At 40.9% G+C, this 24316-nt stretch overlaps 3 protein-coding genes across 6 annotated transcripts; all 3 read left to right on the top strand.

The window, feature by feature from the left end:
* The first annotated feature begins 619 nt into the window (after positions 1-619).
* Positions 620-11914, top strand: ctdnep1a (CTD nuclear envelope phosphatase 1a). Of its 2 annotated transcripts, XM_026998553.2 has the most exons (9): positions 620-737; positions 1267-1387; positions 3246-3312; positions 3946-4064; positions 4808-4879; positions 6433-6549; positions 6808-6919; positions 9599-9683; positions 10288-11914. In XM_026998553.2, the coding sequence occupies exons 2-9, from the start codon at positions 1283-1285 to the stop codon at positions 10346-10348; spliced, it is 738 nt and encodes a 245-aa protein (XP_026854354.1). In that variant the 5' UTR covers positions 620-737; positions 1267-1282; the 3' UTR covers positions 10349-11914. The 2 variants fall into 2 exon arrangements, with proteins under 2 accessions (XP_026854354.1, XP_026854353.1); XM_026998552.2 differs by having other exon boundaries at positions 620-1387.
* Positions 11915-12475: 561 nt separating this feature from the next.
* On the top strand, positions 12476-14695 carry gabarapa (GABA(A) receptor-associated protein a). The gene is made up of 4 exons (XM_026998487.2): positions 12476-12742; positions 13375-13453; positions 13604-13722; positions 13875-14695. Exons 1-4 carry the CDS (start codon positions 12653-12655, stop codon positions 13953-13955), a joined length of 369 nt encoding a protein of 122 aa, XP_026854288.1. The 5' UTR covers positions 12476-12652; the 3' UTR covers positions 13956-14695.
* A 90-nt stretch (positions 14696-14785) lies between these two features.
* On the top strand, positions 14786-23999 carry gps2 (G protein pathway suppressor 2). 3 transcript variants are annotated; one of them, XM_035527172.1, is made up of 12 exons: positions 14786-15627; positions 16012-16129; positions 16568-16677; positions 17094-17206; positions 17564-17643; positions 17967-18046; positions 19106-19280; positions 19625-19708; positions 19857-19933; positions 20245-20340; positions 21226-21309; positions 22891-23999. In XM_035527172.1, exons 1-12 carry the CDS (start codon positions 15625-15627, stop codon positions 22984-22986), a joined length of 1116 nt encoding a protein of 371 aa, XP_035383065.1. In that variant the 5' UTR covers positions 14786-15624; the 3' UTR covers positions 22987-23999. The 3 variants fall into 3 exon arrangements, with proteins under 3 accessions (XP_035383065.1, XP_035383066.1, XP_035383067.1); XM_035527173.1 differs by having other exon boundaries at positions 22894-23999; XM_035527174.1 differs by having other exon boundaries at positions 14786-15200.
* The last annotated feature ends 317 nt before the right edge of the window (positions 24000-24316 follow it).

Consider the following 24316-nt stretch of genomic DNA (forward strand, 5'->3'; position numbering starts at 1 on the left):
ACCATATTTTAGTTCATATCTGATAATTCAGTGTGCTCTGTACTACAAATATACTTCTCAAACAGCAACGTGGCAACATTATTACATTTATTACATTTATGTGACTAATGGACCTTAAACTTCGTTAGTATATTTAAGTATTCATGCATAGTTCTACGATGGACTGTAACTTTCAAAATAAAGTTTAACAAATACACGAATGCGGTCAGCCAAATACTTCCTTACATTCCGTTTTGTTGGAGAATTGAACAAACTTCTCAAAGTGTGAATGTGACTATTTTAACATAAAATTGAAGAAATTCCACAGAAACGTATACATAGATACAACTATTTGAACGTGATAACTCTTGGAGAATCAGCCTCTCACGGAAAAAACAGGACAAATACCTATACAAGGTTTAATCATTTCTCAAAAGTGGATAATTTTGCAGTAGACATGACTGCATGAGAAACTGGTGTCTTTATTTATTTTGTATTATTTATTGATTTTTTTTATTAGTTTGCAGCGTGATCGTGTGATTTTTTTCCCCTTTAAAATCATACTGGCTACCGTCACCCGCTCTCACAGGCCATGGTCTTAGTGGTCGCCGAATGAAGGCGCGTTTGTTTTTTCCACGGAAGTGACGAAGCCAATGTATCGATGGCGGCTCACTGTTCGCTTCTGGATATCCTCAGAATCAAATTTGATGGCGTCTGACCGGACTTTTCCCCCACTTTGCCACTTGTCTAAACTCTTGGTACTAACGTCGAATTTTGCAAGCTTAATTGTTGTCAATTCGTGGAGGTTTCCTCCACGGACAGATTGTCAACGGGCTTGCTAGCTTTGCTAGCGCATTAGCTAGCTAGCTAGCTAGCTGGCAAAGAAGAAAACATCAAGTTAACGTAGCAGGCTAGCTAGCTACATTTTATCCTGCCCTGTGCTAGCTAGCTAGCTAGCTTAGCTAGCGTTTCCCAAGAACTCTGTGCGTGGCCAACCACTTGGATATTTAAAAAATACGATTTTATTGTTCGTTTTATCTTGGCTGTTTAGTATTATTTGGAAGATGATAAGCAACGCCTAAAGACCTGAGGATTGTGTGCAAGTTTCTGTTGGAAACAACGACGTTGTTGGACTTGTCCGAGTAGCTTTACGCAAAGAAGGAAACTGCTAGCAAACTAGCTAGCTAGCATCTGCTATAGCCGGTATACTTGTCCGATTCGAGACTGTGGACACTAACGTTTGTTGGTGTTCCAATCAGTTCTATCATTTAACTTACTTTTGCACAGATCCCTATCTATCAACATGTTGAAGACGCGTCAATGTTTACTTGGGATTCGCACTTTTCTTGGAGTGACATCTAGAATATGGGGTTTCATTTTGTACATTCTCAGGAAGCATCTACGAACGGTGAGAGGAGCTAATCTGTGAACTAACATAAAATTCGATCTTGCAATGTCACAGAACCGTGTATTGTGAAGAAACATAATGAAGTAATTGCTTTACAAGTCCGTTAGATAGGTTAGCTAGCCAAATACACTAACTAGCTAGCTTGCTATTAAGTTTTGGCTTTCTCTAGCACTCTTCAGAGTGGTTGAAGTGACGTCCCTGGTAACTAATGTGTGCTGTGATTTGACTGCATTGAAATCTCTTGTTTTAAAGAATATACAACTGACGATAATGCCTCATCCAATTCACTGTTTTGATTCGCTTTGTTTTTATTACAAGGTTTTCCGTAGAAAGAGGGTATTCCTCTGTCATATGTATTCAGACTGTTACATTGTGCACATCACTCAGCAAATACGTCCTTGTTAATCTGTCTCTAATTTTATCTCGTCGTTATTGTGTTATCTCACTAATACAGTCAGTTGCTATAACTCTTTATGGAAACCCTAAAATAACGTATCAGTCCTTATGGGATTGGATCCTGTATATTACATGCTGCTAATATTTGTTAACACTAATCTTGCAGAGCTGTGTTTATCTCCCCCCATTTCACTTACATACCTGGACTATGCACTCTTGCAGGTCTAACTGACACAAGAGCAGCCAAAAGCTGATATTAGTATCTAGGGTAAGGTTTTGGCAGTTACAGTTGTCATTTATTTTGTCCTGCTTTTAGTGCTGATATAATTACGTTGTCCACATTTTAGGCCAGCTTCAGGTATGGCCCTTAAAAATGCAAGTAAATTGTTCATAGTTTAGCTGTTCTCCACCATGATGGGTTTACCCTCTAAGGCCAACTACCTTAGATTTACCACTCACTGCTTGTTGATTACTTAGGCTATTTGTGTTGTGCAGTGTGACAGTTGTGCATGTGCATTGAATTGACAGTACTCGCATGCCATGTATACAGGTCTTGATAAGGGCTCCACTGGTAAATGGCAATCAATGAATGACCTTTAGTTGTTTTATGTAACCACCCTAAAGTTGTGGAGGGATTTCTGGCAGTTTGGCTTGGTAGGAACTGCCTGAATCTTATTACTCAATCTGCTGTTGCTCCCAAATCCCAGTGAAGGCAGCAATGGAACTAGCACTTTAGGGTCTACGGGGAAATGCTGCCTGTTTTCAGCTTTCACACACTCAGTCTTCTCACAAGTGCCGCCTCCTAAGACTACTGTACGCATTCCAGTGACATATAGAGTGTAGTATGTACAGTTTGACATAGATGGGATTCCATGCCAGATGTAATTAGAACTAGAGCCTCATTAAAGACTGTGGTGCACTTCTCTCACGCACTGACATCCTTTGACAGCTGTAGAGGAGGGGCTATAAATAGTAGAATAGTGGCAATCAGGTGTGTGTGGGAAGCATTGGGGGTGGTCTGGAAGCATTTTGGATATATGGTGCAACCCCCCCCCCCAGGCTGGACTTCACACTAGACAAGAGCAATGGCGATAGCAGCAGGGGAATATGAGACTGGTCGAGAGGGAGATGCAAGGGGGGAAGAGAGGGAGAGAGGGGCTGCTGTGGAAATGGGCCAGATTTCCAGGGAGTCTCAGTCTAATCTGTGTGGAGAAACACATTACTGAGTATGACCATTAAGGACAAGAGTGATCTGATGCATCAGTGTGTAGTATGCTGCCGGCCTTTTGGAAGTAGTGTGTCCATTAACTTCTGCAAGTGTTTTTTTTGTTGTTGAAAGATTAGCCATTATTGTATTTTGTTGTTAAGTGTCATAGTTCCTTGTTTTTGCAATGTTCTTTTATCTCTCTCTCTCTCTCTCTCTCTGTCTTTTTTTGTGTCTCACACATCTCTTTTTCCACAGATAATCCAGTACCAAACAGTGCGTTATGACACTTTACCGCTGTCTCCTGCATCGCGAAACAGACTCAGTGAGTGTGAGGTCTTCCTCTTGTTACCGCACCCTCTGTGTCCTTTTGAGGCCAGGTGGCTGGACACCCTTTGCAGACCTTTAGAAGTCTAGTTCAGCATTTACCCCAGCACACATTAAGTTTGGGTGTTCACTGAAATCAGTTTTCAGTAGGGAACAACTCATTTGTATCGTGCTCATATTCCAAGACCTGGCTTGTGCTCTGAAGTTAAAGACTGTGGATACACATGGAGTTTCATGACTGCCCTAGTTGTGAATGCCTGGTTACACTGTGGTGAGTGATGGAGAGAATGCACTTGCAGATGGTCTATGTCAAAAGGACATACTGGTTGTGCTTCTCGATGTGTGTATAATGCTGTCGTTTGCCTTTGCTGGATTATTTGAGCGCACTGTGCTGTCTTGGGGGGTGGACATGGATGTGTAAAAGTTGAATTTGTTGTGGGGTGTGACAGTCAACTGTGTTGTGGTGGATGATTAGTGTGTGTGTGTGTGTGTGTGTGTGTGTGTGTGTGTGTGTGTGTGTGTGTGTGTGTGAGAGAGGGAGAGTGTGAACTGACTGTTGGGAGAGTGTGTTTGAGTGAGCTGATTGTGTAGGGAGTGTGTGAGAGCTGATTGTGTTACATGCTATGTGTAGATGCGGTGAAGAGGAAGATATTGGTATTGGATCTAGATGAGACTCTGATTCATTCCCACCATGATGGAGTGCTAAGGCCCACAGTAAGGCCTGGGACACCACCAGACTTCATCCTCAAGGTACACACACGCATGCATGCACGCACTTATAAACACATCTCCCTACAGTCATGCTCAAGGTCAAACATGTCAAACACACAGCTTCCCATACCAACCCTTAAAACATTTTACACACACTGTTGAAACTGATGGAAGCAGTGGTGTGTGCTGTTACATTTTTGTACAGAGCAAACCTGTATTGTGTTCGAATAAATACACAGAATATCTTTTAATGAATGCATAACTCTTCCAGCAGTCACTACCAGCAGGGCCATTGTCTCCTACTCATCCTCCTGTTCTGTGGCATTGAATCGCTCATTACTGACATGTGTTCAGAGAGAAGGTCCCCTGCTTACTAGCCTGACAGCAAATGAAAACAAATGTCCCAAGTCAGCATATCAAAAACCTTAACTGCTTGCTGTTTGTTTTAGCCAGCTATAGCCGTTGCCTGTAAGAAATGACTGTATAGTGTAGTGTTATTCCTCTCCAGAGCTGTAGCGTGTCCACACTGTTGATATTGTTGAATAAGGTCCACACAACCAAATGGATACACAGCTTCTTTCCAAGCCCTTCAGAAGCTGAATCGGGGAGATGCAAGCCTGTATGCCACTGGAACAGGGGAAATGCTGCCTGTAGACACAAATTAGGTTTTGCATGTCTGTTTTAGATTTAGATGTACAAATTAGACATGCGATAAATGCATGGTTCTACATTTGTAAGCATCGCTGTAATCTGGTGTTCTGATGATGGGTTTCTCTCTTTAGGTGGTAATAGACAAACATCCAGTGAGGTTTTTTGTCCATAAAAGGCCCCATGTAGACTTCTTCTTAGAAGTGGTAAGTGCATGCTCTCTCTGGGTATGTGTCTGTAGTGTTTATAAAGGATTGAGGAGGAAGATTTGTTTTATTAACTGACATTATAGTCTAAAATAATAAATTGTAGTTATTTTTAGCCAAATATGTGTGCTGATAAGTCCAGGCACATGGGAAGGGGAAGAGTGAACATGCCCATATTTTGATTTACCTCTGCAAGCCAGGTGAAAAACAGAGCCCAGATCTGGATAATCTTAAGTATATATAAGACTAATGCTGTATAAGCCTATGTTTATAAAAGACTACTTATAAGCCTAAGTAATCCTGTCATATTAGGTTAATAGTTATAGAAGCTAAAGTGTTGACTTACTCAGTTCACTGGCCATTTTGCACTGGCCTGATCACAGGATTGGACTGGGTATAATATGGTAATAGACTTATCCCCTCATTACCACTGTCATGGCAGTGCCTTTTTGGCAATTTCTTCCCACAAATTTGGATTTTGTTAAGTTCTTTCCAGTTTGCCTTGAACTGATTTCCCCAAATATATAGTAAATCGCCAGCTTCCCCATCTGTCAACTGACTGTTGTCACCGGTGGTGCTCTCTTCCATTTGGTTGTACCTCACTGCCTGTGTTGGCTGATTACAACAGTGATAAGCATGCATGTTTAACCCCCCCCCCCCGTGAATTACAAACTGACCATTCTCATTCAAGTCACAGCCACAAATTGGATACATATTTTATCTACGGTCACACAAGAAAGTAACTCAAATCTGATTTCAAAAGATCGGACTTCTGTGTGTACATAGACGTGAAAAAATCTGACCTATTTGAAAGACTTTCTCCTGGTAATGCGAAGGTAGCCTTAGAGTAATGGGTCAGTTTGTTATTACAGCGTAATGAAGGTGTAAAGTATATTGGTCTCTGTCTTTGAGGGCTGTGATTTAAATACTTCTGGACTATGGTGTTTCAGTATGTGCACTCTACTGGGTGTTTGCAGTAAATAAGAATAGTGAATACAAACAAATTTCGTTTCCTCTGTTTAATAAGGTGCAATGTGACCAAGGCTGGCTGCATGGTGCTTAATGCTAAAGTTAGATCTGTTTATGGACTCTGGGAGCTGCTGGTCCCCTTTGACATGCATGACATGGAGCGCATACCGAACAGTATGAACCTACAATAGGAAAAATGAGAGGTGACCTGTGTTGCCATTTTACACCTTGGGGGGGCAATGTTTAACATCTTAACTAATGACATGACATTTTGAAGGTCCAGGAGCACTCGCAAGACATGAGTCTTGCAGCTGTCCTGTGCAGCAGTGATTGTGAGCAATTGGTATGCAGCCAATGGCCAATCTGGGGGGGGGGGGGGCTAGCAGCTAAATATCTGAGGACAGAATACTTAGCCTGTCCAAATTGTGTGTTGGAAGGAGCCTCATTGGGTCTGTTCTCTATAGCTGTGGGACTAAAGTGTGACCTGTCACAGCTTCATTCTCTCGAGTGTCTTGGAAGAGGCACCTGGCGGTGGGCATGGCATGTAGGCTGAGTGTCCTCTGTTTTTGTCTACTGTTTCTCAGGTGAGTCAGTGGTATGAGCTTGTGGTGTTTACAGCCAGTATGGAGATCTATGGTTCAGCGGTAGCAGACAAGCTGGACAACAACAGGGGCATTCTCAAACGGCGATACTACAGACAGGTAAACGCATTACCCGAGTCACTTCTGCACACTGATGTTCGGAGCAAGTGGGGGGGGGGGGGGGAAACAAAACAAAGCATACTTAGCATGTTCATGGGAATTTCATGATGTTAAAAACATGATGCGTCTCTAGGTTTCATTTAAATAATAGGTTAATATTATTTACATAAGGTTGATATTGAATGACACACATTCATTACTCTGTGTTGGGTTGGATCTATCTTGTTTTTGTGTGTTTTTCTTCCCTTGCCTGTGCAGCATTGCACACTAGACCTGGGCAGTTACATAAAGGACCTGTCAGTAGTGCACAATGACCTCTCCAGTATAGTCATCCTGGACAACTCACCTGGAGCCTACCGCAGTCATCCAGGTAAACAGCTGTATTTATAAATGCCTGTATGCTTGTCTCTGCGTGTGTGTGCGCTTTATCTTATGTAGATGATTTCATGCAAGTTATTGTACAGGGGTGTTAATTGCATTGTCAGAGCTTTCGTTTTGCTTCCTTTTCTTGGTTAACCTTATTATTGGATGCAGGGGAAAAATGCATGTCTGTGATGTTCTTCTGGCCAATTTGCTTCAGAGGTGACCTTTAGATAAAAACTTTCCCTCCCTGCCACGTCCTCGGCATCTCAAACTTCACCCCATCCTTGAAGTTGAACAATTTCAATATTGCGGCTGAGGGTGGGACTGTCTCAGTAAGAGGAAACCAAAACCTCATAAATAGCTCAGAGTCCCACATCTCAACTACACAGGATATGATACAATTTCCCTATTACAACAATGCTCCCCATAACCAGTCCTGGTGCATAAATGTGGTCATAACAGATGGTTCTTGTTGAAAGCCAAGTGGTTTTTCTGAAATTACGCTTCAGAGTACTGAGAATTGTACTTTTCAGATAGAAACTTTTTGGATTACTGATCCAACATAAAAAAAACTAAAAATAAATCAAGAGATCCCTTGGTGTAGGCCTTTAGTATTTTTTTTTTATTCTGATCTTTTGTTTCAATCCCATATTATGCCACTTGATAAAGGTGACTTAGCTTCATAATATTGCCTGTCTCTGAGCTCTTCTCACTCTGAAAGATTCTGAAACCTGTGCTTTCATCTATATTATTGCAATTCCCTCCTCCTGGTGAATGTATGGGCACTTGTACTAATATATTTTATAATGAACTTCAGTGTGAGGACTGCAACATATAGAACATTATTGTTAATGTTAATAATAACATGAGCCAATTAAGAACTACTGGGTTGTTTTATTACTTAAAAACAATTGGAAATTTATGAATTTTTTTTTTTATATTAATTCATTTCATTATATTTAATTTTGTATTTATCTAATGCAGAATTTAGTCATGTTTAAGTGATAGAATGTGATGGTCTTTTAACTATCAAATGTAATGCCACTGCTTTATTAATTCTCATTGGATGTAGCTTGTCTAGTTTTACAGAGTCCGATTTTTGTTGTAAGCAACACAGTTTTTTGACCATGTACTTGGAATGTTTTTTTTTTTTTTTTCTTGTAAACATTTTTAAAAAGAAATTACATTGTCTTGTTGTTCGCGAAGACGTGTTTGCTAGACTCCAACCTGTGGTAGTACAATTGCCAAGAAGAATAATACAGAGAGCCATTACAACAACAACAACAACAATAATAATACTAATAATCAAAACCAAAGACACTGTACTGTGCACTGACACTGTACACAGTGGTCACATGTATCCAAATAGGACAATTGAAATTCTTCAATTCAAAAATCCTTCGTGCACTGTTCAGCCGTAGCATTAAAACCACCTACCTAATATTGTGTAGGCCCCCTTCATGCTGCCAAAACAGCTCTGACCCACTGAGGCATGAGTTCCACAAGACTTCTGTTGATGTTTGGTAGTATCTGGTACCAACGTTTTAGAGATGTTAGCAGCAGATCCTTTACTTCTTGTAAATTGCAAGGTGGGGCCTCCATAGATCAGACTTGTTTTCCAGCAATCCCACAGATACTCAATCAGATTGAGAACTGGGACATGGAGTCAACACATTGAACTTTGTTGTTGAACAATTTTTGCATGTGGGAGGGTGCATTGTCTAGGTAGGTGGTGAGTATCAATAGAGCAGTCACATTGCCTTCTTCCCATAGTGCATCCTTGTGCCATCTCTTCCTTCAATTCAAGTGACATACATGCACCTAGCCGTCCACGTGTAGTAAAAGGAAACATGATTCATCAGACTGGGCCACCTTCCATTGCCACATGGTCCAGTTATGATGCTCACGTACCCATTGTAGTTGCTTTTGGTGGTGAACAGAGGTCATCATGCGCACTCTGAACAGTCTGGAGCTTTGCAGCCCCTTACGGAGAAAGCTATGATGCAGTGTGACACCTTTCAACAGTAGCTCTTCTGTGGTATTCGATCAGACAGGCTAGCCTTCACTCCCCACATGCATCACTGAGCCTTGCACACTTATGACCCTGTCACCAGTTTTCCAGTTGTCCTTCCTTGGACAACTTTTGGTAGGTACTATCCACTGCATACTAAGAACACCCCACAAGACCTGCTAATTTGGAGATGCTTTGACCCAGTAGTTAAAGCAAATCCACTTTAAGAACTGATGGTTCATTTGCTTCCTAATATATCCCTCGACAAGTACCATTGTAACAAGATAATAGTATTCACTTTACTTGCGTCTTTTTAATATTGTGGCTGATCTTTGAGCCTTTACATAGTTACTGTACTATATGTCTAAGAATGTAAAATACTTTGCATTTACATTATTCTGCACATATTCATGATGTGAATTAATGTTTAAGAAAAAAAGGTGTTGTAAATTATTTCAGTGCAGTTCGATTTCAGGGTTTTTTATTACTATTTCTGTATCTTTTGTGTGAGTGGGTGGGTGTGTTGGTGTGTAAAATGAAATGGAGTAATGTTGTGTACAGAAACCCTTCTTTTGGTTCCAAAGAAGGGTCTGACTTATCAGCACAGAACATCTGACTACCTCTTTCTGATATCTTGAGTTAGTTTGACTTACTCAGTGTGTTTCTCTTTCACAGACAATGCAATACCTATAAAGTCTTGGTTTAGTGACCCAAGTGACACAGCGCTGCTAAACCTGCTTCCCATGCTGGATGCATTGAGGTATAGTATCCCATCTTGCATAATTTAAAGGTTTTCTGTGCTCAGCAAAATGTTTGTTTCCCTTAGTCTTGACTTAGATAATTGACTCTCTTTATATCTTATTTATTTGTTTGTGTGTTTGTATAATAGTATTTTTTTAAATTCCCAATTAATGTTTTATTTATTACTTGTAGGTCTTATCTTGCACATAATGCATGGGTGCAGTCACCGAAACAAATCCCTTGTATGTGTAACATGCTTAGCAAAATAAATTGATTCTGATTCTGAATCTAATTCTGGTCAGTCCCAAACCTAGAGACCTAGTTACTATTATAGTCCTCAGAAGCAGAAGTAATCAGTAGTAGTATTCATTTTGTATGCTTTTCTAATTGTTTTCAGCAGGAGAGTTGCATTTTGCTGACTGTTTTTGCCAACTCAAAGTTGAAAAAAGTTGAGTTTTAGGTGCCGTAAGCTTGTAATGAACTTGTAAGAGCATGCAATGTGTGTGTGTTTTTTTTTTTTGTTTGTTTTTTTTCCTGTGCTGCTTCCTGAATGGTTTCTTTCTCTCTCTCTCTCTCTCTCTCTCTCTCTCTCTCTCTCTCTCTCTGTTTCCCTCAATCTGCAGGTTCACCTCAGATGTCCGCTCCGTCCTCAGCCGAAATCTCCACCAGCACAGGCTCTGGTGATGGAGTCTAAAGGGCCCAGTCATCGTTCTGGACCCCATGTTTGGTTTTAGAAGTCTCCGCTCGCTAGCTGTTAGACTCTCCACTGCTGGAACTGTCACCCTCTTATTGTCATGTGACCTCTTGTCATCTGACTTCTGAGGAACTTCATCAGTAAGACTGGAGGGAGAGAGGAGAACAATGCACATGGTGGAGAAGCTTTTACACATACCCACACACACACATCAAGCAGAGAGGCCCGCTCTGTTTTAGTCTTGCTTTATTCTCTTTTTGTTTTTCTTTTGTGCAAAATGGAAACTGCCTTACAGTGGTGGACTGATGGGCATGCATGATAGAGTGTGAAAACATGGGAGAATGTTTGCATTTGTGCTGCATATTATGTGGTATTTTCCCCTCTTTGTAAAGAGTGAGATTGGTGAAGATCAGAGAGGACATACATAGCCAGCCAGTCTCTCCTTGTCCTTCGTCCTTTGCACTTCTCTTGCCTCCTGCCATCCATTTTCATAAATAGGCAAATGTGCAAAATGTCACCAGAAAGTACTCCTGTTATCTCTATTTGGTCAATTTACCCTTGTTTTGGATTTTAGCATATGTTGACTATATCCCTCATGATCTGTTTGCTGTGGTAGTCCATGTGGCTCCATGTGACTCCAATAACTGACACAACACATCAGAACTTGGCAGCAGAAGGGGTGGAATGAGTCAGCCATGCCCATGCTGTGGGGAGCAGTGTTCTGCATGTATAGTATGCAGTCAGTAAGAGAGCAGAGCCCACTTGTTCTCATTCTACCACTACTAGTTTTATTCTTTCCTCCTCTCTTCCTGCCTTACCCCAACCATCTCAGGTATTGGCTCACATGAATGGGGTTCGTGCTGTTGTGAGTGTAGGAGGTGTGTAAAGTATTGAGCTGTGAGTTTCATACAGTACTCTGTGGTGGTACTGACTGATTCAGAGACACGACCACAGCAAAAGCCACCAATTAAGCTAATGGTATTATTTAGTACGTCGAACTTTCTGGTTTGTGTGTGAAATCCTAAAAACAATGAATCCATCAGGTTGTATTATTATTATTATTATTTTTTTGTTTGTTTTTAAATTATTTTTTACTTTTGTTTTATTCTGTTAAACATGAATGTGCATCATACAGGCAGAACAGCAGGACTCCAGAATGGGACAAGGCGGAGCCTGTTGCTAGGCACATCTCCAATGCATTTTCCTCCATTTCATTTCTGGTTTTCATCCTCTTCAGGATGGCAGCTCCTCCCACGCAGCACCAGGATTCTAGTCATTCGCAACTGGAAGTATTTTTGTTCTGCACAGAGCTGTTATCAGGCCTTTCCAATGCAAAGACATGCACTTATTTGTCTGGTTTTTTTTTTGTATCATGGACTTATTTGATCAAAGTGGTCAAAAGAGTTATATACACTCTCCCTCTCTCTCATGTTGTATTGACCTGCTCTGCCTATTTGAACAACACAAAAACAAAGTGTGTGAACGCACAGTTTTCTGGGCCAGCTCCTCAGGTCTGTGCGTATTTCCAATAAAACTTGTCACCGTGGTTCAGGCACTTGGTTTGTGTAACTTTGCTTTTAAAAGTGCATTATGTCATTATTTTCCAATGAACAGCCATTATATTTGGAGCTACTGGCCTGGATGTGTCAGTGTTGTCTAAATATATTTTATTTATGGCTTACCTGGGGGTGCTCAGTGGATCAAAAACTGATATTTCAGAACTACAAAGAAACTAAATTTTTCGTCTTGACATGTAGTTTATAGAAAAATGTAAAAAAATAGTCAGTTTTACACTGCACTCGTGGTAAAAATGACTGCATTTAAAACAACTACTAAGAGAGCTCATTGCAAAGGAATTGGATTTTTAATAGTTGCTGTATGAGATTATTGATATATAGCTTGTATATAATTGTTTCCCCTTTAAAGCTAGTTGTAAGTAATACTGTCAGTGTACTTTATATCACATCAGACCTTTTCTGCTGTGGTAGCCGATATTCGGGCAATTGCGCAACATCGTCTCACAAACGTTTTCTTCTATTAACTAGTTACTTAACCCCCCACGTTGTTAATGACGCGTCCACATGTCACGCAGAGCACGCGGTCATTCATGAAGCAGATTAAACAAGTTCTTACGCAGGGACGTAGGCCTTCCTCTTTTCTGGGTTATTGGATATCCTTCCGCTTACGACGCAGTTATCTAAACCCAGCTAGTTTGTAAACATCCAGACGGAATCCGTCAGCGACCATCATCGACGACAAATTTCATCGGAGATTATATCTTCCAACCTTTAACCATGAAATTTATGTACAAAGAAGAGCACCCATTTGAGAAGAGACGGTCTGAGGGAGAGAAAATTAGAAAGAAATACCCGGACAGAGTGCCTGTGAGTCAGATCTGTTTTCGTCAGGCTAAACAGCTGGCCTCTTTTTGCGGACAATAATAGCCTATGTTAACCTAGCTTCCAGTCAACGACAAAACAAAATACAGTCGTAGCCTTAGTCGTTTAACGAAAATGCACGTTACGCGTCGCAACTTCACTCAGTCCTATGTCACTGATACCACAGTGTTGAGGATGGCTAGCGTTAGCTAACTAGCTAGATTACTGACTATAATTTGCTGATGGCTAACCGTTAGCTTAGCTAACTAACTAGATAGCCTTACCTTCGAACTCGCTTATAAGAAAACAAGTTTAAAAAATGAATCGAAGAGTAAAGAAGCGCAGTCTTGTCTGAACTGTGGTCAAATATTCATTTTCGTTAGCCGACTGCATTACATCACAACTCCTTGGTTGATCTGTATTAGTAATTTGATTAAGGAAAACGACCATTATCCAATGTATGATGCTGATCATTTGATTGGTGCCGATAGGGTAGGTACCGATTAAGCTTCACCAGTGTGTGGCTCAACATTGTATCTTGTTTATTTGGTATGTAGACTAACCTAAGCTTAATGACTGTCCATGCTCATGCCTTGAGTTGTATCTAAATGCTTATCATTTTTAATTATTACTTTTAGGTGATTGTTGAGAAAGCCCCTAAAGCCAGAATAGGCGATCTGGACAAGAAGAAATATCTTGTTCCATCTGACCTTACAGGTTGATATCCACACATTTTACATTAAGATTTTCAGCAAAAATTTAAATAAACAAATCTGTAGTAAGACTAAAATCAGGCCTGATAAATTGTGAATCTCACTACTATTGAACATCTGACAGTACCATATTAACATGTTATTGTGCCTAAAGTGGGACAGTTCTACTTCCTGATCCGAAAAAGGATCCACTTGAGGGCTGAAGATGCACTCTTCTTCTTTGTCAACAACGTCATTCCTCCCACTTCGGCCACCATGGGCCTCCTCTACCAGGTGCGACACTCTTAATCAGTTATTTTTACCATCACCTTATTCAGCATAATGTGTGCTTGACATTTCAGATAAATACATTTACTTATAGACTGCTAAAAGTGTAACAGTATTGTATGTCTTTCATGTCAGACTGGACTGTTTCTCTGTCACAGGAACACCACGAGGAGGACTTCTTCCTTTACATTGCATATAGTGACGAAAGTGTCTATGGGGAAAGGGTGACAGACGTGTAGCCCTTTCCCCCTCCCTATCACCAAACCACACTACGCACCCAGTAAAAAACTAAATAAAAAAGCAAAAATAAATCTACCTACCAGAATGTGTGCGTTGAAGGCACGTTCATACCCTCTCCTGCAGTGGAGTCCTATTTGTACTATGTGCTGCTTGAACAGACTCACTTTGCTTTTCCTCTTTTTAACACTCACTTTCTGTATCTGTTACTCTTGCTTTTATTTGTTTGGGTTTGGCATGTTTCTTTGCTTCAGCGGTGGTTTGCTGATCTCTCTGATAATTTAACCCTCCGGCCTCTGGCCCTTCTCTCTGTTTTTTGTTTTCCACTCATTTTGCTCTTAGAGCTTCTTAGCAATCAGACATTAGTAGAACTGGACTCCTACAATACAACATAAAATCCAATTATGTTATTTAAAAAAACCAACTTGTATACATGTACAATAATTTGACCACCCCTGTCCCTTTTTTTCCCCTAAGGGTGGATGTTTTGAACATCTAATTCATAGATTCAGTTCCTTGTGTTGCAGGAAATTGCTTATTTGTTTTGCATTTAAATTTTTTATTTTTTTTTTTTATGACAAAGGTCCTGTAATATATTGAGAAAGATATAGACCCATTTAGGGGGATGTACTTTTGACTTAAGAAATATACTTTTTTTTTTTTCTTTGCTCTTTCCAGTAGCTCAGTCCTGCAGCTATGTAAAAGCTTACTCTTGCAACCACTATAAACATCATGGAAATAATGTCTTGTGTCTCTTTTATATTTTAAGCAGTAGTATTTATATTTGCATAGAACTAGGAGATTATGGTACTGAAGTGATTTTTGAGGTCAAGAATCTTATAGAAGTTGTGGAGCCATTTTTGTCCAGGCTTTTTCTCCTTTCTTAGTAAGAACTGTCAGCAATCGTTCCACTCACTCGACTTTCTAGGTCATCTATGCCATTACATTCTAATGCTAACCTATAAGATGAAGAGCTAAACTAGTTTGCCATGTAGAATTTGGTGGTGAAAAGGTTGACATGAAATGGGCCGTCTCTCTGACGTCATAGGGACGCACCCTCGCCGGAAGTGCGACACCTAAATTCTTGGGCATTTTCTTTTTGGCAATAATTGACGTATAGGAAAACTAAACGCACCTTGTATAAGTGTTTTTTTTTTTTTTTAAATATATATGTATATCTGTCTCGGTAATAGAGTATCCTTAGACCTTCAAACAAGCTGAACATATAATCTCATAAGCGGACAAAAGTGCGTTCCAGGAAGATTCCACGATTTTATTTCCAAGACTTCAATTATAGCTAAACAGTTTTTTTTAGCAAGCTAGCTGGCTAAACTGTCACTGTAGCAACCTACTACTAGCTAGAAAGCTACATGTCAAGTTGCCGCATTGGAATAACCGGAGAGACGACCTCATAGTTTTCCTCCATCAACTTAAACTAACTATGCAAACATTTGTATATTTATTCGGCCATATTTGTGGAACCAAGACAAAGACCAGCTAGGTTGTTAACTTTAGTTCATGACATTGGCAAGTTGCTACCGGTTGTGGACTAGTAGCAACTAGCTAGCTGCACTGGTTCTCGAGGTAGCAGTTCGCCAATTATTTAGCTAAACAGCTAATTTTCAGTCGTAGTCTGTATTACTCTTTGAGATTGTGGTTATTAGAATTGACATGGTAAGTCGGTGATGTTGTGGACGCTAGAAAGAGCTTTAGAATTGTCTTTTGGCAGCTACGTGTTGTCTTTGTGCAGTGACGTAAGATACACATTGTAAACGTAAAAATAGTTGTAAATGTTTGTAAATCTACCAACTATCATGTCATCACTTATTGGAATTTCCTGTAGCATTCTGTATTAGCGTTACTAGTTTACTCGTTTTTATAATAAACTGTTTTAACCATTAACTTCTTTCATTAAATTTACTCCTCCATCATTGCTGCATCTAGTAGCTACCCAAATTTGTGAAAACGTTTTGTAGGTAACGTTTCCCTCGTGTTACTTCTTGTTAGGACACTCTGACGTCTCTTGAAAATGTTTCCTTCCTCTGTTTATGCCCGCAGCTGGCACCACCAATCCCAACCATCATGCCTGCGCTTCTGGAGAGGCCCAAGTTGTCCAATGCCATGGCGCGTGCCTTACACAAGCATATCATGCGTGAGAGGGAGAGGAAGAGGCAGGGTGAGCAAAGAAATACTCTCAGTACCCATTTTACCTTCAATGCTTAGGACAGAGACAACATAACTAATGAGATTCTTAAAGTGGTGGCAGAACCTTTTTGGCTTTGCATTGTTAAAGGCTTTTAGTCTACAGCAGTGAACTGAATCAAGTGTAGCATGTGTGAATTCACCATGCCCACTGTTAGCAAACCACTGCCACAGCTTGCAGCATTCCTAAGGTTGGAAGTTACTGTGCTTGTGTTGAGGTGCGTCATGTACAACAGCTAATTAAGTACAGGTGTGTGTGTGTATATATATATATATATATATATATATATATATATATATATATATATATATGCACCTTAATATGATGTATAGCAGTATACCACCTCCAGGGTTCCTGACCTCAGTCCTAGCAATTCTCAGGATTACTCTGTCTGCATGTTCTGACTCATAGAGGAAGAAGAGGTTGATAAAATGATGGAGCAAAAACTCAAGGAAGAAGAAGAGAGGAAGAGAAAGAAAGAAATGGAGGAAAGGATGTCCTTAGAGGAGACCAAAGAGCAGGTGAGAGGAGAAGAGGAAGTCCTTAGACTGTGCATACGCACACACTTCCAGTTCATCAGAAACATTTATTTATTAGAACAGTTTTGTAGGTATACACTTAGACATTGTAGCCTGGCTGTAGATATACACTTAGAGATTATAACCTGTTTGTAGGTGTACACTTGGAGGCTATAGCCTGGCAGTTGTCATTCACAATTTCTGCCGTACACTATATTTCATGAAATATGATTTTCATCTAAGCTGAATTGCTAGTTCATAGTAGGAATGTCCAATAAGACTGTTTCTTACTTTTACAATTTTGACTTCTGGATAAGGGAGAAATCCTGTGTTGTAAAATCCTGTCACACACACACACAGTGGAGGACCCCATACTCAACACTCTCTCTCCACCTTCCGCACGCCGATCTCATTCTCAGATCATGAAGATGGGCGAGAAGTTGCAGGGTCTGCAGGAGGAGAAGCACCAGCTCTTCCTGCAGCTGAAGAAGGTCCTGCATGAGGAGGAGAAGCGCAGGAGGAAAGAACAAAGGTAAAGAACGCACACACACACACACACAGATAGACAGACAGTCACACAAACACAGTCACACACTTTCACACACACATATAGTCATATACACACTGACACACATATGGTCAAACATACACTGACACATAAATACACACAACATTCTTAGCTGAGTAGTCTTTTCGTGCAGTAGCATAGACTCCTCTGCTGGGCATTTTAGTAAGTTAGGTGTCACACTGATTCCCCTGGGGCACTTCAGTAGTGAATATTTGTGTTTTCATCGGGTCAGTCAGGTGCATTAGAGCCCGTAAACCATATAGCTTAGCTGCACATGCCCTTTGGTCTGGCCTGTGTAACGTGTTTCCATGGTCCTGGCAGTGACATGACTACCCTGGCACCCACTGCGTACCAGCCCAGCATGGCCATCCATTCAGGGCAGCACCTGCTCAGCATGCAGGGTGAGTGATGCCCGGAGACATGACTGCTGCTCTCGCACTTACAGCTGTACTACTGAATCCGACCATAGGATGACGATGGAAGACAGTTGTAGTAATGTATAGGTTTAGCACTGGGCTAGATGGATCGAACCACTGGAGGATAAAGGATAAAGGGGACATGTACTACTGTATAGCTTTAGTCAGACACTGGGCTGAATGGGTTACCCACACCGACAATTTTTTAAATACGTAAAAATACATCAGAGGCATCACTGATGATCATTGCTTTAATTTTTTCCCCTCTCTCTCTTGTTTGCGTTCCCTGCCTCCCCGCCCCCACCCAGCAAGTCCGGTGAGTCATGGTCGTCCAGCAGCTCTGCTGGGTGAGCGCAGTAACCAGCTGTTCCAGTCTCCTGTCATCTCTGTGAGTTGCACCTCTTTGCCTGAGCACTGTAGCTTTGCACTTCTGTCCTGTTGCCCTTTTGCATTGTCATGGTACTTGTAATAACATTAAAAATAAAAATAAATAATAACACCAATCTCATAACTGCAAATTCACAGGTATTCATGCTTTCCTATGAATAGTTACAAATGTTGAGCTAGGGACATTAACTGAAGTTGTAACTTCATTCACATGAAACCTTGTGTGAAATTATAATTGCAGTAAATTCTCATGAAATGGTGCCAAAAGTGGTTCCTAAAATGCCTTCTTGCTGATGTTAGCTGAACTGAGTGGAGTAGAGCATGCTTTACACTTTAGCAATCATCCCCTGCTTCCATCTACTAACCAATCACAGCAAGCGAAATGAACCGTGGTGGTATGTGGTTGGTCAGATTTGAGGGGTGTGGATAGGCGGCGCTTTTTTCTGGATGACTCAACAGTCCCCCCCCCCCCCCCCCCCCCCCCCCCACACACACACACAAGTAGCTTAAAGGAGTGCTGGATCAGCTCATCAAGCCTCAAAACCACACTTGTATGCAGCAAAAATTCCCCTTAATGTCAGTGAGAAGCTTCACATAAATGCCTGAGATTTTTTTGGAAAGGAAGAAAAGACTCAGAACTTGAAAGAAGTTCAAAGTTTCTACATTAGGCCTAACGTATGAAGAGACCAGCAAATATTCTGTGGCAGTATGCCTTGGGTTGTCAGTGTATTCACAGATGCTTTTACATATCTCTTAATTAGACATAGCTGGATTACTGTAGTATCTATGTGTGTTGTCTCATTCCTCTTGTGAACTCTCTGTAAATGTGCTCCATTCAGTTCATGTAAATGTGCTCCATTCAGTTTTAAACATTGTTCATTGTGATGTGTAAGTTCAACAGCCTGTATGTCTGAGGATTTCTATAAAAGTGTGCATGTGTGTGCATTTGTACAAGTCTCTCTTCACTTTTTCCTGCTCTTATTACTTGGGAGTCTGGGTTGCAGGTGTGGGGGTATCTTTGTGAGGAATTACTGATCTGGGTGACTCTCTTGCCTTGCAGAGTCGTCATTACCAGTCCCAGGCGGGGTACAGCACGCCTGGAGCAGAGCACGGGCAGTACTCCGGAACGCAGCCGGGTCATGGGCCCTACGGGGTCACGCAGCCCCAGCATGCCTCGGCCTTCCCCTCTACCCAGCCTGTCCCTGTGAGCTACGCCAGCAGTGCCCAGATCAGAGGTGCGCACCCCCCTCACCCCCCACCCTCTGGAGGCCAAGTCAGAATAAGCACATGGCCACAATTTAAAAATGAAACACCAAAGTGATCATACTGGGTCAGATTAGCTTGGCTCAGTATTGTAATGTCACTAACCCTGAATAGAAGCTAATGGCCCCTAGCGAGCATGTCAGCTGCATAAGTAGTGTTTCCTTTTTTATCTTAAATCTTATAAAGTGTGTTAAGTTATGGAATTCTTCTAAAATGTGTAAGTTGGCATGTGTTTCAGTGTATAAGTTGGTGTATATCTAAGCATGTATTGGTAGGTGTGTACCCGAGTGCTTCTCTTTCACTCTTCTGGTTCTAGGTGCGCCAACATTCCAGGCCATGCAGTACCTACCACATCAGCAACAGGGCTACACAGTACCCAGCCACTTCCCTTCTCAGACAGGTATGGGTGTGGAGGAGGAGGTGGGTGGTTGTGTGGGTGTAACCGGGTAGGTTGGGTTCGGTTCATACCTTTCTTCCATTTGTCTGTCCTGAGACGAGTCTTTCTCTTTCTCCCTGTATGTCCTCTTTATTAATATTTTTCACTGTAGGTTTTATTCCCAGTGCTGGAATCCCCCTACAGAAGCAGTTGGAACATGCCAACCAGCAGTCTGGCTTTACTGATTCTGTGAGTATTAATAAGGATGAGTCCAAAATACTTCATTCACAGGGGTGATTTATTGGCTGAAAATGTATCTGAGATAATATCTAAATGATGTAAATACCTAAATAATCTGAAAACCTGTCTAGCTAATACCTTACTAGCTAAGACCTGGACTGTTCTGATCATGGAAAACCTGAAAAAAAAACCTGCTCATTCATGCAAGTCGTGTAGGGTTATGAATGTCCATGGAATTGTATTCAGAAAGTATAAACTGTGTGTGTGTGTGTGTGTGTGTGTGCGTGCGCGCATGCGCACGTATGTGCTTGCTTGTGCAGAGCAACTTAAGGACCATTCATTCTCAGGCTCTCCATACCAGTGCTACAGGTTTGCTGCCCACCCCCTCCATCGCTGTCCAGATCCCCCCCACCAAGGTGAGAGAGCCTTGCCCTTTCACCACACAGCCCAGCTGCTGTATTACGTCCACGCTCAGTCAGACCACTGCCACCTTCCAGTACATCTGAGCTCCATTACCAGACCCTTACCTGCTGCCCCTCACTCTTATCCACTGGTCACTGTGCTCAGGGGATTTCTGAACACAGACCTGCTATGCTTTTAGCATCATTTAGCTGTAATGTTTAGGTTCTCGGCCTAGCCTGTAAGGACCCTGTTTGGTCCAATGCTTTTATTTTATTCCAGCTGCAGCATACCAGTTCCAGGTAAGGGTTGAGGGAGCATGGACCATCTGCTTTAACCATTACCACCTGCTTAATTTAATCTATAAATAAGTACAAAATTGCAATAATATTATGGGGGACTTTTTCAACCAATGTAGTCACTTTCTGTCTTTGAAGGCTGAATATGCCTGCTATTTTACAAAATTGTCTATTAAAAATTTGCTTTACACACCAATATTTAGCAATATACATGTGTGTGTGTGTGTGTGTGTGTGTGTGTGTGTGTATAAAAAAAAATCAGTACTTATGAATGTTTACATATAAATGCATTGGCGTTTAAATGAAATTAATTAACATTTATGCATGGTTCAAGAATATGGATTTTGTGTGAAATGGCTTCCAGTACTTGGAGACAATTGTGTAAATTTGATGTTTTGTCAAGCCATTCCTTTAATCAGTGTAATAAGGGTAAGGGTAATGACAGAGCATTGTGTGAGGGAGCTCCTGTTGCCAGTAACATAACATATAACAACCACAATAATATTGTCCTTTGCTGTTCCATTCTACTCTTTTTAAACAAACCGTCAGTCCACTTGACATTGTTCTTTTGTTATCCCCCCCCCCCCTTTGCTTTTTGATTAGACTGGCTTGCCATACGCCCACCCGCCCAGGCCTGCCTCCCCTGGGGCATTCACCCATGGAACCTCAACACAGCCTCCGCATGCGGTGAGTCCTGCTGCCCAGCCTACCACATTGCTTCCTGTGGGAAGTGAGAGACTATGGTGTAGGCCAGGCTGGAGCTCTCAGCAGTTACTCAACAATAGTGATGTACAGTCAGGCCCTTCTAACCTGGCAGAGAAGAGGTAGCACAAAAGTGGATGGAAAAAAATATGAACATATTTTTTTTTAAGTCAATTAAACAAAATCAACCTGTTCATATAGGGTACTTATTCATGATGGTAGGGAAGGTTTCTGTCCAAGTCATACTAATCAAAACTGCTCATTACTGTGGCTGCAGGGACTCGCAGCTGTGTACATGCCTATGTGCCACTTCTGATAATGTTCTGTAATGTACGTCTATTACCAAAATGACAGAAAATCTGATCAGTGAAATTAGGGGTGTAACAATGAATTGAGACATGATTCATCATGATATAGAAATGTGACAATGTGCATCATGGTGATGGACTTCATCACGTTCTGTTTATTTTGCTATCTAATGCAGTTGCATTGTTTGAACACTAGAGGTTGCATGTGTCCTATGGCAAAGCTATTGACAATAGCACATTTTAATACTATAGCATGTTTTATAAATTAATGTTCCTTGAATTTTCTTTGTATTTTATTTTAATTGCAGGGGAGTAAAAATTCTTGTTTAATATTTGCACGGTATTTTACATTGTTCATGCTTCAGAAATACAGTACATTTCATTTATAATTGTAAACTGATCCTAATTTCTTTTAATTGACGGGAACTAAAGATTCTGTTTTGTTTTAAAAATGTATACGGGGGGAAGCATTTTTTTTTGCATTGTTCTACACTTACTAATTTAGTTTTGAATATTGTGAGAAAATCATATCATGAATCCAGTATTGTGAATGGTATCGAAGCATGAGCAGGTTGTATCGTTACATCCCTAAATGTAATTTATTATTTTCACTACAGGGACTGTCCTCCTCAGCATTCTGAGGGGGCGCAAGCCTTATTAGTGAAACACCACTGTCTATGTTCATGCCACCTAACCTGCTAACGTCAAATGCAGTGTAAAAGTCAGACAGACATTGTGGCAAATGTAATTCAAAAGCCTTTTTCAAGGCCACCACTCAGTGAAAATCTCACAGTAATTCAGGTCAAAGTCAGCCAACTCCATTTTAAAAGATTTATAAAAGTTATCCAGAAAGGAAAAATTTCTGTGCCTATGCAATTTCTGTAAGCTGAAATGTGTGCTTGGCTAACAACTAGCCGTACCCACTTTCTGCACTGCATGCTGCTGCATAGCAATCGTATGTAAGCCTTCAGGCAGGCAACGTGTGTGTGTGTGTGTGTGTGTGTGTGTGTGTGTGTGTGTGTGTGTGTGTGTGTGTGTGTGTGTGTGTGTGTGTGTGTGTGTGTGTGTGTGTGTGTGTGTGTGTGTGTGTGTGTGTGTGTGTGTGTGTGTGTGTGTGTGCGCAGCTAGCTTTGTCTAAGCAGTTATGTAGTTTCAGCGTCTTAGAAATCTGTTTCCTGTGTGCCACGAATGCAGTACATTTTGTTGAGAGTTTCTTGAAACAGAACCGACTCATTGTGTGTCCTTCTCTCTTGTCCAGCAGGCCACATTTCAGAGCTCTTCACAGCCACCCTCACGCCACGCTTACCTTCCTCACAGCCAATCTGGACAGAGGTTCTATCACCATAGCAAATAGGCAGCCAGCTGGTTGCATGATGTAGGGCATGGTGACAAAGTTCTGTGGTTTGTTTTGGGTTGACTCACTTGACCTTGAGCACATTAATATTGCACACAAGCTGTATTTTATCATAAAGAAAGTGCATGAACGTTAGTATCATAAGCATGGGGACATCGTTTTGCTTTTTTCTTCAATCAGTAACCGTCGCTACAGAAGCACAGGGTAGGCCTTCATAAGCCATTATTTGCAAAGTGAGCTTATTTGATGTTCTAGTCTTGTAGGATATGCAACGGTTGTGCCAAATGAGAATATACTCACAATGACAGTACATGAGATGTATAAAACAAAAGGAAGTTATACAGTTTTGTGGTACATCAGTTATAGGCATTCAACTCTGCATATTTTGAACCACATGTCATGTAACATTTATAGTTTCCTGAAATTGAACACTGCTGTTTTTGTTTTTTTTCCTCATCTTTCTAATTTTTAGAATTGTGTGCTTAAACTCGCTCTCAGGGCACAGCGTATACATGCTGACAGATGCTCCCCTAAACTCAGAACACACACTTCACAATGCAGACAAGGGGAAGAATTATTTTCCTATTTTCCTAAAACGCTCATTTTAAAATGTGATATTTTTAACTGAATTTGACAAAATTGCACTTAAAAAATGAGAACAGATCTTATACACGGTAATAAATTATGAGGAAATATAACACATTTTGCTCCTTGACTCTGAAATAACTATAATATATAGTTCTAGTGGACAAGCCTGAGACAGATGCATTTTACCTTTTTCAAGACATTAGAATTGCAACAAAAGCAATCCTATTGTCTTGTGCAAAGTTAAACACTGCAGATAATTAATAATAGTTGACCAACTATTTAATGTTGATCTTATTCCATCTCAGTGCATGTTAATTGAAACTGGATGTGTGGGTATATATGTGAATCTCTCCTATACTCAGTATATCTGAGCAACACGCTCATCAAAATCAAATAAATCAGCCTGTCTGTACGAATGTTGTCAACGTCTGTACAAGTGTCATGTCTCTCTGACTTTCTTCAAAAGGACCCGTCCTTTTGCTGCCATGAGATTTTAGGTTAGTGGTCAAGGAAGCATGGGTTTACACTCATGAGTCCTGGTCATCAAAGCATTCTGTTGTGTGCGTCACACGGTGCCTATTAACCAAGAAAACCCAGATGTGATGACTTAAGTTAATCAGAAATCCTCCAATGTAAACACTACTTATAGGAGTCAAATTTAAATTCAAGCTGCTGAGTGCAAACCTGATTTCTAAAATGTCATATCTTTGTAATGGTGCTTGAAATCCATGTGGTTAGTGTG

The sequence above is a fragment of the Electrophorus electricus genome, chromosome 6 (assembly GCF_013358815.1).
Source record: "Electrophorus electricus isolate fEleEle1 chromosome 6, fEleEle1.pri, whole genome shotgun sequence".
In the NCBI taxonomy this organism is placed as follows: domain Eukaryota; kingdom Metazoa; phylum Chordata; class Actinopteri; order Gymnotiformes; family Gymnotidae; genus Electrophorus; species Electrophorus electricus.